This window comes from Coturnix japonica, chromosome 1, assembly GCF_001577835.2.
Source record: "Coturnix japonica isolate 7356 chromosome 1, Coturnix japonica 2.1, whole genome shotgun sequence".
NCBI lineage: Eukaryota > Metazoa > Chordata > Aves > Galliformes > Phasianidae > Coturnix > Coturnix japonica.
The window spans coordinates 174,311,387-174,327,733 of NC_029516.1; the positions used below are offsets into that span (position 1 = coordinate 174,311,387).

The 16,347-nt window shown below is 60.3% G+C and overlaps 2 protein-coding genes across 9 annotated transcripts in view; one reads left to right on the top strand and one right to left on the bottom strand.

The window, feature by feature from the left end:
• The first annotated feature begins 750 nt into the window (after positions 1-750).
• Positions 751-7,467, top strand: LOC107308589 (sodium-dependent proline transporter-like). Of its 2 annotated transcripts, none has more exons than XM_015852575.2 (15): positions 751-969; positions 2,187-2,367; positions 3,049-3,180; positions 3,274-3,422; positions 3,887-3,936; positions 4,034-4,172; positions 4,249-4,383; positions 4,491-4,594; positions 4,700-4,842; positions 4,929-5,041; positions 5,417-5,551; positions 5,657-5,756; positions 6,154-6,272; positions 6,382-6,555; positions 6,911-7,467. In XM_015852575.2, exons 1-15 carry the CDS (start codon positions 904-906, stop codon positions 7,043-7,045), a joined length of 1,875 nt encoding a protein of 624 aa, XP_015708061.1. In that variant the 5' UTR covers positions 751-903; the 3' UTR covers positions 7,046-7,467. The 2 variants fall into 2 exon arrangements, with proteins under 2 accessions (XP_015708061.1, XP_015708062.1); XM_015852576.2 differs by having other exon boundaries at positions 825-969; positions 4,718-4,842.
• The window catches only part of STIM1 (stromal interaction molecule 1), a 41,184-nt gene continuing 32,230 nt past the window's right edge, over positions 7,394-16,347 (bottom strand). For 3 of the 7 annotated variants that reach the window (XM_032442302.1, XM_015852570.2, XM_015852571.2), the window contains exons 9-12: positions 16,085-16,185; positions 15,382-15,617; positions 12,443-12,821; positions 7,394-9,086 (exon numbers count right to left, since the gene is read on the bottom strand). In XM_032442302.1, coding sequence (XP_032298193.1) covers positions 8,567-9,086; positions 12,443-12,821; positions 15,382-15,617; positions 16,085-16,185 — 1,236 coding nt within the window. In that variant the 3' untranslated portion in view covers positions 7,394-8,566. Of the gene's footprint in view, positions 9,087-11,378; positions 11,398-12,442; positions 12,822-14,583; positions 14,665-15,381; positions 15,618-16,084; positions 16,186-16,347 lie in introns of all 7 variants that reach the window. The other 4 variants (XM_032442304.1, XM_032442305.1, XM_032442306.1 and 1 more) reach the window with 4 other exon arrangements.

The window sequence follows — 16,347 nt, forward strand, 5'->3', positions numbered from 1 at the left end:
ACCCAAAGCTGAACCAAGGTTGGTTCACCTCCAAGTCCCGCAGTGTGAAGCCATGAAACAACAGATCTGATTCTGCTGCGGATAAAGGCCACAGACCTACTGAGGAGTGCGTGGCTCCCAACTCATAGAACCATCCAGCCATTAAAGTTGGAAAGGACAACTAAGATCGTCAAGTCCAACCATCCACCTCCTGCCTATGTGCTCTGAGCTGGGAGCCTGGCACACTGCAGCCAACAATGATGGACCAAGAGGGAGATAGAGGGATTTACATCCTACCCCACCCCAGAGCTGACCTATACTGTGCTGTCCCAATGTAGAGCCCTCTCTGGACCAAGCGGTCTGAATGCCTCTGGGCTACAGGGGGAGTCGTGAGCATCTTATCTCTTGTGGGGTTTCTTATGGGATCTGCTCTATGAGCAGAAAATAGGATGGAAAATTCGAATCCTCCACTTCTTGGTTGTTCTGTGGTTGTTCAGGGTCACCAGCTTAGTGGATGCTGGGCAGCTCAAGTCGCATTCCCATCCCACACAGGTGCCCCCTACTACCACTCTCCCCTCTTCCTTATGCCCCTCGTGCCTGTGGCACAGGGTGGGAGCTCATCACCTCTCCTCTGCACTGAGTCAGAAGTTCGCAGTGCCCTGGTGCCCTCCTACCATGGCACGGGGATGCTCTTCTGCGTGTCTCAGCCCAGGTTAACGATGAGTGCAGTGTGAAACCGTGACCCGATGGAGGCTTGGAGCCGCAGCCGGCCACCCCAGCACACACCTTGGCTCACAGCTATGGGGAGAGTAGTATGGGGTGACCTATGCAACCATGGCTGCCTGAGGGCCGGCAGGACCTGGGTGCACAGCGAGATGGGGCGGAGCTGTACCTGGCACAGGTGAGCACACCCTGCAGAAGGAAATGCCGCACAGCGGACACCTCCACGCAACGGGGCTCCCGGCCCCCACCGCACCAATGGAGCCCACGGTAGGATGGGGGCCCTGGGGGTATCCCTGCCTTGTCCTGACCCTGCTCCCAGCTCTGGGGTCCCATTGGGTGCAGGTCCCCCTCTCCTCAGCCCCATGGCGGCTGGGTGCCCCCCAGTGCGTTCTGCTGGGAGCAGCGCTGGGGATGCTCACATTGCACAGGGGTTCTGCAGCGCGTTGTCCCTTGGGCACTTCAATGGTGGGAAGCCTTTGGGGCAACCCCCATTGCCATCAGCAGTGCCCCCATCCCCATAGGGCACAGCTGCTGAGGTTCTCATAGTGCATAATGTGTTGTGCTGGGTGCAGGGCTCCCCAGGCAGCTGTGCCTGCTGTGCCCAGCTCTGAGCACAGAGGAGCTGATGCACATCAGGGGCCTGGATGCCTGCAGAGGGCTGAAGAGCCCCCACTGCTTTCCCTGCTGTCTTCACTCCATGGCTCTGGTCGTGCTGTGACCCCATGGCTGGGATGTGGGTGCATTGGGTGGGTGTATAAAGTGCAAGAGCAGCACCCTGGGCTCAGACACCCCCTGTGTTCCATGCTTGGGCTGGTTCCTGTAATCACATGGGGCATCCCCATGCTGTGCTTCCCGGACAGCTCTGATGAAGCACCAGGCAAAGGGCACAGCCCTCCCTGTGGCCTTGTCCCAATGGCACAGTTCCTGCAATCTGCAGTTTGTTTGTTTGTGTCACCCCAGACAGTCAGTGCAGCACGCTGTTATCCCATGGGCACAGCCCCACACTGGCAATGGCACTGAGGGGAAGTGCCCATGGACTTTGCACCAGAGCAGCCAGGAGTGCGTGCAGAGACTCTGAGCACCCCAAATGCCCTCATCCCGGGGCACCCCACAGCATCACCCTGCAGCACTGCATGGTGCCACAAACACAGCTGCTCACAGCTGCTCTGCTGCCCAAAGGGAGGCCCGTGCTGGATTTTGGGGTTGAAGGAGTGCTTTCCATGCAGCTGGATGCAGATCACTTTCCCTATGGCCCATCACATTGTTAGGGAGGAGTGATGCAGACCAGCCCTTGTCCTGCTCATCCCAAGTCCTGCATTCATGTGATCTGAGCACAGAGCAGCCCATGCACACAGCCCTGAGCCAGAACCCTTATCTTGGCACTGTGTGCACAGCGATGCTTCTTCTTCACCCCATCCTCCCCGTCCTCCTCTGCTCTGGTGTCACCTTGGCCACACGTTCCCAATTCTTTGCTCCCTCTGCAGGTGAATATCTTTGAGACACAGGGTCCGATCACCCCCCAGCCTTGGGCAGAGCCCCCAGCCCCCAGCCCACCCCGTGACACCTGGGCTGGACGACACACCTTCCTGCTCTCCTGCCTGGGCTACTGCGTGGGGCTGGGCAACGTCTGGCGCTTCCCCTACCTGTGCTACCGCAATGGAGGAGGTGGGTGCTGCCCCAGCACTGGGGCTCAGTGTGCTCAGGGGGCTCAGGCAGTGCTATGGAGCTCAAGATCCCATGCTGCCCCATGGCCCCACTGCTTTAACCCCACTGCAAAGCTCAGGGTGCCCAGGTTGGCTCCATGGTGCCGTGCCGGAATGGGGATGCGCCTAATACTGCAGCTGAGTGGATGCACCTGGGTTGAGCTTTGCACCTTGAGTTTACTGAGGAATTTGGCCCCAGGGCAGGGCTGTGGGTGCTGCTCTGCTTCAGGGCATGGGTGTGGGATGTGGGGTGTCCATCCCTGTATCCACCCCCAGTGGCTCCGCTGCCAGCACGCTGTGCTCTGTGCGGTGCAGTGGGGAAGTAGTGATGCACACAGCTGGGCGTTCCCCGGGGCTGGGATGGGCAGCAGGAGCCCACATTGCCATTTGGGCTTCACACCTACAGGGCTGTGTGGGAAAGGACCTAGAATACCACCCACCCTGTATGGGCAGGAACATCTCCCATAGACCATGGGCTCAAACCCCCACCCATGGCCTTGTGCAGTAACTGCTGGGGATGGGTGCGCACAGCTCTCTGGGCAGCCCGGGGGCTTTCCCTTCCCTGTGCCCATCTCCTGGGGGTTGCAGGACCTGCTGTGTCCTCTGGCCACCCGCTGACCCACTGCTCCTCTCCTCCCCCCAGGCGTCTTCCTCATCCCCTACTTCCTCATGCTGATCCTGGTGGGGCTGCCACTCTTCCTGATGGAGCTGAGCCTGGGGCAGTACGGGGCTGCGGGGCCCATCACCGTCTGGAAGTGCTGCCCCATCCTTCAAGGTATGCCCAGCACCAGGGGCACCTCTCCCCATGCCCCTCTCGGCACCCAGCCCCTCTGAGGCAGTCACGGAGCAGCCCCTGTCCCCGGTGCAGGCGTTGGTGTGGGGATGCTGGTCGTGTCCTCCCTGGTGTCCATCTACTACAACGTCATCATCGCTTGGGCGTTCTACTACCTGGGCTCGTCCTTCCGCAGCCCCCTGCCCTGGTCCTGTGATGCCCCCCGGAATGCTGAGCTCTGCCAGGTCAGCAGCCCTGAGCAGGGATGGGGCAGGGGATACAGGGATCTGGATCCATCAGGGTCAGGCTTTACCTGCAGCTGGGGAGGGGGCCAGGGAGAGATAGAGGGGGTGATGATGGTGATGGTGATGGTGATGATGATGATGATGATGGTGATGATGATGGTGATGGTGATGGTGATGGTGATGGTGATGATGATGGTGGTGGTGGTGGTGATGATGGTGGTGATGATGATGGTGGTGGTGATGGTGATGGTGATGATGATGATGGTGGTGGTGGTGGTGGTGATGATGATGATGATGGTGGTGATGATGATGATGGTGATGATGATGGTGATGGTGGTGATGATGGTGATGGTGATGATGATGATGATGATGGTGGTGGTGATGGTGATGGTGATGATGGTGATGATGATGATGATGATGATGGTGTTGATGGTGATGATGATGATGATGATGGTATCTTGCAGAATGCATCAGGGAATGCCACCCATGCCAGTGCCAGTGAGGCTTTCTGGAAGTAAGTTGGTGGAAGCAAGCTGGCTCCATTCCCCCGGTCCTACAGTGTGGGGGCTCTGGGGTTCGGCATCCCTGTCCCACTGACCCCCACCCCTCAGCGAGCAGGTGCTGGGGGTGACACACAGCTCTGGCCTTGGTGACCCCGGCCCTGTGCAGTGGCTGCTTGCACTGTGCCTGCTGGCAGCCTGGCTCCTGGTCTTCCTCTGCATGTTAGGGGGCATCCGCAGCTCAGGCAAGGTGAGCAGGGTGGGGGCATAGCTGGGGCTGGGGGGTGCTGCACCAACAGAGCGGGGCTGAGCTGTGCCCTGTGCAGGTTGTGTACATCACGGCCACGTTCCCCTACCTGATCCTCTTCGTCCTCATCATCCGTGGGGCCACGCTGCCTGGCTCCCTCGATGGCATCCGCTTCTACCTCTCCTCGGATTGGAGCAAGCTGATGAGCGCACAGGTAACACCACGCTGGGGCTGGGCACTGTGAGGCCCATGGGCATCCCCAGATGGGGGCAGAGGGGGGTGGGTGTGATCCTACAGCCCCCCGTGGCCTCATGCCCCCAGGTATGGAGCGATGCGGCCTCGCAGATCTTCTACTCGCTGGGCATTGGCTTCGGGGGGCTGCTCTCCATGGCCTCCTACAACAAGTTTGACAACAACGTTGTCCGGTGAGCTGGAGATGGGAGCTGGGGGGCAGCAATGGGGCTGTGCAGTCCATAGAGATGCATGGCCCCACTGGGGCTCCCCACTTCATCCTCGTTGATGTGGGGTAGTGATGCTCTCCCTGGCAGGGACACCCTGGTCATCGCCATTGGGAACTGCTGCACCAGTTTCTTCGCTGGCTTCGCCATCTTCTCGGTGCTGGGACACATGGCCTTGAAGAAGGACATCCCTGTGGGCAGCGTCGCTGATTCTGGTATGGGTTTGGAGACACGGGGTGCTGTGTGAGGGCGTACAGAGCTACACTCTGCTCTCCCTCATCCTGATGTCCCCATTCCGCAGGCCCAGGGCTGGCGTTCGTGGCGTACCCTGAGGCTCTCTCCCTGCTGCCTGGTTCCCCGTTCTGGTCCATCCTCTTCTTCCTGATGCTCTTCATGCTGGGAGTGGACACTTTGGTGATTGTCACACTGGGAAGCCCCATGTCCTGCCCTGTGCCTGGCCTTGAGGTGCCAGGTACACCCAGACCTTGGCACGCAGGAGGCAAAACATGCACTGAATGTGGGGCTGGGGGGCTCTGTGTGCAGGGCTGCTTATGGGGTGGGATGCAGCCACATCCCCATGGTTGGGGTCCACCCAGGGAGGTGAGGCAGCCGTGTGCCCCCGCTGGGGATGCACCCAGTGTTATGGGGTCGGGATGCAGCCACCTCACACTGACTCTGGGCACAGGCCATGTGTGCTCAGTGCCATGGGGACGAGGATGCTGTGGGGACCATCCTGGTGGAGGGGGGGGTTCCTGACACCCCCCACCCCCCAACATCCCTGTCCCTCAGTTTGGGAACATCGAGGCCATCACCACCGCCATCATGGATGAGTTCCCAGCCCTGCGGGAGCGGGGGAGGAAGATGATACTCCTGGGTGTGCTCTGCTTCTCCTTCTACCTGCTGGGGCTCCTCCTCGTCACCCAGGTGAGTGGGGCCCCCCATCCTGGGGGATGTCCTGGGGGCACAGAAAGCTGTGCCTGCACCCTGCATGGACCCCATGTGCTGACCCCACACTCTGCTCACTCATAGGGTGGCATCTTCTGGTTCACCCTCATTGACACCTACAGCACCAGCTTCGGGCTGATCATCATCACGCTCCTCATGTGTGTCGGCATCGTCTGCTGCTACGGTAAATGGGGCTGCAGGAAGTGAAGTTGGGGGTCTCTGTGGAGCAGAACTGGGGGGTTCCATGGAGCAGAGCTGGGGGGGTTTCATGGAGCAGAATTGGGGGTCTCAATGGAGCTGAACTGGGGGGTTCCATGGAGCTGAACTGGGGGGTTCCATGGAGCAGAGCTGGGGGTCTCAATGGAGCTGAACTGGGGGGTTCCATGGAGCTGAACTGGGGGTTTCTGTGGAGCTGGGAGGTTCCCTGCACCCTGGGAAGCGGTTTCAGCACTGCCCACCCACATGTGGGGCCGCTCAGTGTCCAGCACCATCCCAATGTCCGGGGGGGCACAGAGGCTGTGGGTGCCCGGCACAGAGCCCTGCTGGGGTGGGGGCTGGCTGTGACCCCCCGTATCCTGCAGGCATTGGGCAGTTCTGCCGGGACATCGTGACTATGATCTGCCACTGCCCGCCATGGTACAGCCGTGTGCTGGGCTGCTTCAAGGTGTGCTGGGTCTTCCTCACCCCCTGCCTGCTGCTGGTAAGTGCCCGGCACTGCCTGAGCTCCTCTTGGTCAGGGGGCAGCCTGGGTTGGCCTTGGGGTCCCTATGGGGTCCATCATCACTCAGCTGCCTGCTCCATCCTCACAGTTCACACTCATCTACACGTTCCTGGAGATGTACAGCGTTCCCCTGCACTACGGCAGCTACGAGTTCCCAGCATGGGGCACCAGCCTGGGGGTCTGCATGGGCGTCCTCAGCTGTGTGCAGGTCCCCATTGGTGCCATCATAGCCCTCTGCCACCAGACCGGGACACTGAGTGATGTGAGTGTGAATGGGGCAGGGGGGGAGGATGGGGTGAGATGGGGATGGGGGGGAGGTGGGGATGGGCTGAGGGTGGGATAGGGATGGGTTTGAGATGGGGATGGGGATCGGGGTGGGAATGGGGACAAGGACAGGGATGCAGACTGGGGGGTGGGATTGGGATGGGGAATAGTGGGAACAGGGATGGGGGTAGAGCAGGGGCTGCCCCACTGCTGGAACAGAGGGCAGTAACAGACTGGCAGTGATGCTCTCCCCTCACTAAGAGACAAAAGGGGCTGAAGCCTTGAGGTTTGGGTGCAGTGTGGAGGCCGACCCGCCCCACAGCACCCACCCACCCACCCTTGTGCACCCACAGCGCTTCCATAAAGCCATGCAGCCCCTCCACTCCTGGGGGCCGCCCGCTGCCAGCACCGAGGCCGTCATGGAATTGCCCTTCAGCATCACCCTGAGTGACAGCGACTTCACCGCACCGCCATACAGCGAGAGCTGAGCCAGAGCCGTGAAGAACCCTGTGAACATCCTGAGCCTGGAGCTGGATGGCCCAGGCTGGGCCTGGAGCTGCAGCACACCGCTGCAATGGGCTGTTCTGCAGCTCATCATCCCCACACACTGCTGGACGGGACAGGTGAGGATGAGTCCATGTGGCAGAGCCTCCCTTGAAGGCCATCGGGTCCCCGTGGGTGCTGTCCTCAGCCTGCAGCTGGTGCCCATCCATCCTTCCTATGGGCACCCAGCCCCGCACTGCAGCTCTCCCTGCACACACCGCCTGCCCCGACCCTCCCATTTGGGATCCCACACCTCCGTGGGGCAGTTAGAGAGCACAGCTGGCGCCTGCTGCTAAAATAGACTACATGCTTTATTGGATTGAAAAGTTTTATGAAATGACCCCAAAAATAAAACAAAAGAAACCGAGTTGGCAGAGGCGTCACCGCCGGCTCCGCTCCGTGGATCTCAGACCCCCCCCTATTCCCTCCCCCCCTCCGGGAGCAGCGCCCGGAGCGCAGCATTGGGCACTGCAGGCACTTAAAGTCATTGAGAGGAAACGGTTCAGTTATCTCAAAGCATCAGTGTCATTGTCTAACTACCGCCTACCAAACGAAAAACACCTTTACAGCCCTTCCCGTATTGGCGATGTATGTGGATATGTTACTGTGGCACAAAGCATGGCCCCAAAGGCTGCCGCCATCCCGGCCCTCCCCTCAGCTCTGCACTCAGTGGGTCTGGGTCAGCCCCAGGGCAGCAGCTGCCCCCCATAGCGGTGCTGTGTGTGGGGCCGGGCAGGGCAGAGCTCAGCCCTGAGCAGAGCCGGACCGCGGCTCCAGCAGCCTTGGGCACCCGCTGGGCCTCCGCTCAGCCCATCCACCCACACTTGTGGGGCACACAGCCCACCCCACAGCGCGGCCATCCATCTGCACTGCCCCCAGCCCTGAAGCTGAGCCCAACCTGGTCCTCTTCGGGCAGACACACGGAGCTGTGTACAGTGGAGGTTGCTGTGCCCCAACCCCATCCCCAGTGACCCCAGCGGGCAGCATGGCTGGGGTGCGAGCAGGATAACGCTGTGGGGCAGCACAGTGCCATGGGGGGGGGGTCAGCGTGCTCTGCCCAATGGGAGCCAGGAGGGCATCCGTCCCCTCAACCCCCAGCACCCCGAATATGGGGCAGAGGCAGAAGAACCGAAAAAGAAAAGGTAAAAAATCGAACTAAAAATCCAACCGCAATGAAACCAAAACCCAAATGCCGTGCGGCCGAGCGGAGGCAGATAACTGGAAGCCATGCACAGCAAAGCTGGGGACTACAGCGATGGGGGAAGGGGGGTGGGGATGGGGTGGGGGGTGAGACAGGGCGGCTGTCGCCTTTGGGGGGAGCGGACGCCTTCTGGCTTCCCGGCCCGGCCAATAAATAAGTTTAAATATCTCCTCCCACCGCAGGGACGCGGCTCCCAACGCCCGGGGCTGGGCACGCTCCCCTGGTGCCAGCGGGTCGCTCCGTGGGGTTCCTCCGCCCTCCCCCTCTATTTCCTGGGCTTCTTGAAGATCTTTAGGGGGAACTTTTTCTTGCTCTGGCCCGGGTCGACCTCGTCGCCCGTCAGGCTGCCGTCCTCATCCCCTGCGCTCTTCTTGGCAGCCAGCTGCGGGATGCGGGTGCTCTTGGAGCTGTTGGGCCGGCAGTCAGAGATGGGGGACGGGGTGTCGGGGTCGGTGGAGCTGGGGCTGTGCGACCGCGAGGAATCCGAGTGGCTGTGCCTGGAGGCCGCTGGGTGGCCGATCTCCCCCAGGCTGGAGGACTTCTCCATGCCGTGGTTCACCATCATCATCTTCTTCATCACCATCGGGCTCTCGGACGGCCGCTCCGGGCCGGGGGGCTCCACGTGTCGGCTGCCTCCGTTTGGGGTGTGCCCGGGGCCGGCATCCTCGATGGAGCGGGTGAGCAGAGCGGGCCGGGCAGCCAAAAGCTTGGGAGCAGCGCTGGGCAGGCGCTGGGGCTCCATCAGGTGTGGGATGGATGACTCGGAGTCGCAGCGGGTCAGGTCTCTGCATGGGATGGACAGACAGACGGTTAACAACGCCTGACCCACCCGGCCGGCACCGCGATGGGAGCTCCATCCTCCCGCACATCCCCGTGGGCACTGTGGGTACCGGGAATGGGGCCCTGCTGGTACCCGGGATGGGGCCCTGCTGGTACCCAGGATGGGGCCCTGCTGGCCGCACGCAGACAGCAGTTGGGGCACAGCCGTGTCACGGAGCCCCCCAACCCACAGCAGCGGCCCCGAGCTCAGCAGTGCAGCCCCACACCTGCAGTTGGGCCCAAGCCCCCCCCAGCCCTCAGCCCAGCCCCGCACCCATGGACCGACCCCGGCCCCATTGGGGGCTGCAGCCCGGGTTGTGCCCCCCCCAGCCCCACAGCCCAGCGGTTTGTGCCCCTGCCCGGTGCCTTCCTCCTGCGGTACCAAAAACAATGCAATGCTGCTCTGCTGCCCTCAACGGCTCCTTTTCAAAGTGGGGAGGGGGATCTGCAGGGCAGGGAAAGACGCAGCGCTCTCCCATTGCCTCTGCTGACCCCCTGCCCTCAATGGGAATGAACCATGCGCTGCTGCCCCACACCCTCTGCCCCTCAGGGCACAATGGGATGCAGTGTCCATAGGTGTCCTCAATGGACCTGGCAGCACCGTGAGAATGGGCATCGATGGGAGAGCCACTGCACAAACCACTATGGGTCACCCAACAGCACTGTGCCAATGCCAGGAAGGTGGGGATGCCCTCACAGCCCTCTGCAATGGCAACAAAGGTGCATCTGGGAAGGGCTGGTGCAAGAGCTGTCCTTTAAATGAGAGGGATTGTACAGCAGGAATAGGAGCTGCACCCTGCAGCATCCACCAGGTGACAACAGCAACCACAGAGCGACGCAGCAGCCGTGAGCTGATACAGCACAGCAGCCAGCAGGCGATGCAGCGCCTCTGCTCCTCCATCCTGAGGGACCAGCCTTAACCATGAGACAACCACAACATCGGAGCCGTGGTGCAGAAAGTGATGCCAGCAGATGGGGAACGTCCCCCACGGCCGCAGGGCGCTCTGCCTCCAACTGCACGCGATGGAAACCTGACCCGGGACAGCTGCTCTGTGCTCACAGCGGGGGCGATGCCGAGGACATGGCGGGGCTGTCACATCAGGGTGTCACCTCGGGGTGTCACCTCCAAAGGAGGCACCAAGGGGCAGATACTGCTGGGGTTCCACCGCTGTCAGCACCCTGTGGGCTGGGAACCACGGGCAGGAGGGAGCCTGGTATGGCCCTGGGGATCAGTGCCAGGGCTGTCCATGGGGATGTGAGACCAGCACCATCCATACGGATGTGACACCGGGCAGTATCCATAGGGACGCAGCATCAGGGCTGTCCATAGGGATGTGACACCAGGCACACGCTGCCCTGCCAAGGAGGAGGGCTGGCACAGAGGACACAGAGCTGCAGCTCGGCCAACGGGGCTGGCGCAGTTCCTGCTGCATCACAGGAACCTTCAGCTGCTGCCCGTAGGGTTTCCGCAGGAAATGCTGCCTGCAGCTGTTAGCACAGCGTGCTGCCAGGGCCAGGCACAGGGCACAGGGCTGGAAGGTGCCATTGGGCAGCCCCGTGCTATGGCAAAGCCACCACAGTCTGCCCCTCCTGAACTCAGATCTGAGCATGAGAGACCCAGGCAGCTCCGGTGTTTCCTTTCTGCACAGCCAGGCCTGCTCACACCGGCGGGATGGGGCAGATTTAAGGCAGGAGCTGTGCACTGCTCCGCTCCATCTGCCCTCCCTGCTCCCCATCTGGGCCTCCTCCATCACTGCTCCTGGAATCCAAACCGCCCCGCAGGGAATGGGAGACAGCAGGGAGATGGGGATGCATTGCATTCGGTGAGCGAAAGAAGCAGAGAGCAAACCATGGCAGCAGGGAGGGCTGGTGGGGGTGGAGGAAGAGGGGAGAGGATGGGAGGACAAGAGAAGAGAAAGAAGAACTTCACAGCCCTGCAGTCCATGGGATGATCTCCTGCAACGGGCTCCTGCTGCAGCGGGTGGCTGCTGTGCTCAGCACTGCTCTGCCAGGGGCTGCAATGGTTCCTTCTGCTCTGGGACAGAGCAAACTGCAGCCCCTCTGCTTTTGCCTCAGCTGCTGCCTCCCCTCCTCACTGGGGTCCCACAGCCCCTCCTACCCACTGCTACCATGGAGAGCCGGCACCGGTGAGCAGAAACCCCTGTGCACACACACAGCCCTTTGCACACACACACACACAGCCCTGCAGCCCCACGGTGATAAAGACAGACACACACCAGCCTCCCAACAGCTCTGACCTGATTTGCACTGGATCCTCTGAAGCCAATTGCAAAAGAGAAGCAAACAGTGAGTGGTTGAGGGATGGTGGAGCTCCCTAGCAGGGCTCCAGGCTGCCCCCTTCACCCCACAGCCCGGCCATGTGGGGCTGAGCTGACCCTGCAGGCTAAACTCCCTCCTGCCCAGGAGCACTGAGCTGCTGCAGATGCAGCTTGTCTGATAATATCAAAGCAACAGCTTCACTTCACCCAACCCTTCATCGCTGCTTTCCACGACGAGCAGATGCAGAGGGTGGATTCAAGGCTCTGCTCCTGCTGAGCTGAACCACAGCACAGAACTAAGCCTTGGGTTGGAAGGGACCTCGAGGATCATGAAGCTCCAACTCCCCCCCCAGCTGTGTGCAGGGCTGCCAACCTCTATATCTAATACCAGCCCAGGCTGCCCAGGGCCCCATCCAACCTGGCCTTCAACACCTCCAGGGATGGACGGGGCATCCACAGCCTCTCTGGGCAGCTGTTCCAGCACCTCACCACTCTCATAGTAAACAACATCCCCCTGACATCCAACCTCAGTCTGCCCTCCTTCAGCTCCAAACCATTTCCCCTTGTCCTGAGCCATTGCAATGCTGCTGCTCAGAGGTCCCTCAGCTGGAACCACAAGGCACTGAATCCCTATGTCTTGTCAGCACTGAGCTCACACTGCCCAGCAGCTCCAATGTGAGCTCACAGAACCCATCTTGCTTCCTTTGCAGCTCTCTTGCCAAGCCCCAAACACACAAAGGTTTCCTGCAATATCAGTGTTTGCTTGGTGGGTTGCACCCCTCTGTCTGCAGGGTCTGACTGCCCCAAAGCCAACCCAACACCCTTGGGTTTCCCTATAGCTGTGCTCATGTGATGGACAGCAGAGCGCTCCCTGGGACCCCCTGAAATGGGAAGGATGGGGGGGAGAAACACAGCTATGGGTAAACCACGATGCAGAGACCCCAAAGGAAAGCAGGGAGGGATGGAGGAGGGACAGCAACCCTGCAAGCAGCAGCCCTGGGGCACAGCAGGAGAGAGGGAGCGAGAAAAGAAACAGCATATACCCAAAGCTCTCAGTGGCACAGCGAGCTCCGGAGGTGACATCAGGAGGGGGCAGGTCGGGGTTGGAGTCCATCTGAAGGAAATAAGAGGTGGTGTGATGGTGATAGAGAGGGTGGACATGGGAAGCAGGTGCAGGAGTGGCGGATGAGGAGCAAGAGGTGGCTGTGCTGGATGACGGAGCGGTGCCAGGAAGGTCAGAACTGAAAGACTGTCCGGAGGAGAGGCTGTGCATTCGACGGAGGGACACTCGGCCCGCCGGGTGCTGGGCAGGCTGGCCCGGCTCATGCTGGCTGTGCACGTAACTCTCTACCAACCTCTGAGATCCGTGGCCGTGCTGAGGGTCCACCAGGCGCTGGCGAACAGTGCTGGGCAAAGCAGGAGCTGCAAGGAGAAAAAAGAGAGGGGTTGAATGCTCTGAGATGGGAGCCCGACCGCAGCGCTGCTTTGGAGCAGAAGCGTTAGGTTGGTGCCGCTGCTTCGCATGCCACGTTAATGGTTGGCTGCTGAGAAGCTGTGCCCAACGTTCCCAATGCAGCTGCTTTCTGAACACCTTATCTGAGCATCCTGCTTGCAGCACAAGGCAGCTGCAGGCCTTACCCTGCATGGCCCCACCTGGCTGCTCCTCTGCAGCACAGCAGCACATTCAGGGTCCATTGGTTCCCCCAGCACAGGCACTGAACCTCCCCACACCCCATGTCTGGGCTGTCCCGTTCCTCTGCAGCCTGTGGGTCAGCCCAGGGATGCTCAGCCCTGTGTCCCTGCAGCAGAGTGATGGCAGACATGTGGGAACCAGGTACCAATCCCAGCATCACAGAATGGTTCGGGTTGGAAGGGACCTCAGGGACCACCAAGCTCCAACCCCCCACCACAGGCAGGGCCACCAACCTCCACATTGATACCAGCCCAGGCTGCCCAGGGCCCCATCCAAGCTGGCCTTGAACACCTCCAGGGATGGAGCAATGAAGCTGAACGGAGCCTATGTTAGGTGCCGTCACAGCTGGAATTACAGTGCTGGTCCCAAAGGGGATGGATATTACAGTGTTGGCCCCAAAGGGCAGCATTTAGGTCACCCAGAGCCAGGGAGCTCAGCCCATCAGCTGTGCCCCAAACCCTACGCTGCAGACTTTGGAGCAGAGCTGCTTCCATGCAGTTCTCTCTCTGTCACATCCACACGAAGCTTTGTTCCCCTTCTGCAGGAGATAAGGTGTTCAGGATCACATACACAGCGTGAGGAGTAAAAGTGCAGTCGGTTATGGAGGTGAACAGAGAGGAAAGCTGAGAAGTGAGGCAGAAGGAGAGCTCTTTGGGAGTCGAAGAACCAGCACATCACTGCATAACACCCCTCCAGGCCATCAGATCCTCCTGCTGCTCTGCTGGCAGCAATGCAGGATCCCTGCAGGGACACCTCGACTGGGAGAAGGGACAAGAATCTCCAGTGTGATCCCATGGGTGTCTGCCTGCCCTTGGATGCACCTTTACCCCATGGGGTCTCTCCTGCTGTTATCCCCACTTACCAGCTTGCCATGCTAACAGCTCTGTGCTCTCCTTGGAACGAGCTTGGGACCAAGAGCTGAGCTTTGCCCTCCCCTGCTGCAGCACAGCCTCACATCATAGAATAGCAAAATGCCCTCCTGGGTTACAAAGGCCCACAGTGCTCATCCAGCTCCAACCCCCTGCTGTGTGCAGGGTCACCAACCAGCAGCCCAGGCTGCCCAGAGCCACATCCAGCCTGGCCTTGAATGCCTGCAGGGATGGGGCATCCACAGCCTCCCCCAGTCCTATAGCAGCCAACCACCCTGCTCAGAGCATTGAGCCCTTGGGATCAGGGTCTGGGCACAGACTGGCACAGCACACAGCAGCCACAGCAGCGCTCTGACAACCCCAACCAACAACACGTGGCAGCAGCCCAATGGATTCCTGCTTTCTAAAGCCAAAGCCGCAGCGTGCAGCCAGCTGTGGTTCTTCCTCATCCCACCAGGCTCCTCCCTGGGGTTAGTGAGGGTGACTCCATGAGCAGAGGAGGGACGTCCGTTAGTTGTTCCGTGCCAGAGAGTTGGAAAATCTGTGTATGTATTTTTAGTCCAGAAAAAGGGCAGAGAGAGAGGAACAAAATAAAGTGGGTATAATTAAAAAAGAAGCAAACCAGGGTATTTCCACAGGGACTGATCCTCCGAGGACAGAGACGAGCGATCGCTGAACCTGCGCCCAAAGAGCCAGGCTGCGTCTGGGGGAGGTGGGGGGGAGAGAGAAGTGACTGTGGGGAGCAGCCCTGAGCATCCTCCTGGTGCTGCCTATAGAACCACGGAATGGCCGGGGCTGCAAAGGCCCACAGTGCTCATCCAGCTCCAACCCTCTGCTATGTGCAGGGCCACCAACCTCCACATTGATACCAGCCCAGGCTGCCCAGGGCCCCATCCAAGCTGGCCTTGAACACCTCCAGGGATGGACGGGGCATCCACAGACTCTCTGGGCAGCTGTTCCAGCACCTCACCACTCTATAAACAACTTCCCCCTGACATCCAACCTCAGTCTACCCTCCTTCAACTCCAAACCATTTCCCCTTGCCCTGCTGTTATCCCCCGTTCCTCTTACACAGCTACAGGTAGGAAGCTGCAGGCAGACAACGCACACTGGGAGAAGCGAGGCCGGGTGTGAGTGTGGCTGAGCTGGGTGCTGCATTCAGGGCTGACTCACAAAGCTCTACCAGCCAAAGAGATGCCCCCCAACATCTCAGCAACCCAGAGCGAGAGGCACGCGGTGCCCCAGGCTCTGCCTTTCCCCTATGGATGTGAGCACTGCCAACCCCAGCACCCAACCACCTCCCTCCCACCCTTAAACACCCACACAGCCCCCCCAGCCCCCCAGCACACAGCATCCATCCTACAGCTCCATCCTACATCCCCTCCAGCCCGTGATGGGATGCGGCCCCACTGCTACATACATTGCATGGACATGGGGGACACGATCTCCTCATCCAGGTCATCCACGTCGTCGGTCATGATGAAGTGGGACGGGTTGGGCCTCGGGGTGCCCATCCAGCCGGGGTCGATGTTGAGGGCGGATGCCAACGTGTGGATGCCGGGGTTGTTGACGATCTGGAAGCCGCAGAGCAGCTCGATCTGCTGCCAGCGATGCAGGCGCTCGCGCAGCGCCGCCGTCACCTCGCTCAGCGCCTGCCTGCAACAGACAAGGAGGGCTTGGTCCTGGAGTCATAGAATGGCCTGGGTTGCACAGAACCACAGTGCTCATCCAGCTCCAACCCCCTGCTGTGTGCAGGGTCAGCAACCAGCAGCCCAGGCTGCCCAGAGCCACATCCAGCCTGGCCTTGAATGCCTGCAGGGATGGGGCATCCACAGCCTCCTTGGGCAACCTGTTCCAGTGCGTCACCACCCTCTGCATGAAAAACCCTCCTAATATCCAACCTAAACCTCTTCTGTCTCACTTTCAAACCATTCCCCCTTGTCCTATCACTCCCACCCTCACAAACAGCCGTTCCCCCTCCTGTTTATTCGCTCCCTTCAAGTACTGGATGCCCACAATGAGGTCCCCCCGCAGCCTTCTCTTCTCCAACCCAAACCAGCCCAGTTCCCTCAACCTTTCCCCTTAGGAGAAGCAGGACGGGGAGCCCTTGAGGAGACACTCACTTTGCAGTTAAGATCTTATGATCCACATCATCCAGGGAGGAGCTGTGAGCAACGTGAAACGTTCCAAACAGGGTGTTGCGTTTCTTCTTAATTTTTTCAGCCTGGAATGTTAAGAGAAAGAAGGAAAGGTCAGAGGAAGAAGAGGACCTGGCGTTTCCTCCTGGACATGAACATCCTGGAGGAACCGTGACAGAAATAGCGCCGCAGCTGCTGGCACACGTGTGAATGGTGTGAGATGGGTTGGACAGGAGGGTGACCCCCAG

Bases quoted from the DNA above. Each gene is read 5' to 3' on its own strand.
- LOC107308589 (XM_015852575.2), top strand. From the start codon at position 904: ATGCCGCACAGCGGACACCTCCACGCAACGGGGCTCCCGGCCCCCACC. The intron at 2,368-3,048 runs GTGGGTGCTGCC...TCCTCCCCCCAG, and splicing joins GTGCTACCGCAATGGAGGAG to GCGTCTTCCTCATCCCCTAC. The intron at 6,556-6,910 runs GTGAGTGTGAAT...GTGCACCCACAG, and splicing joins AGACCGGGACACTGAGTGAT to CGCTTCCATAAAGCCATGCA.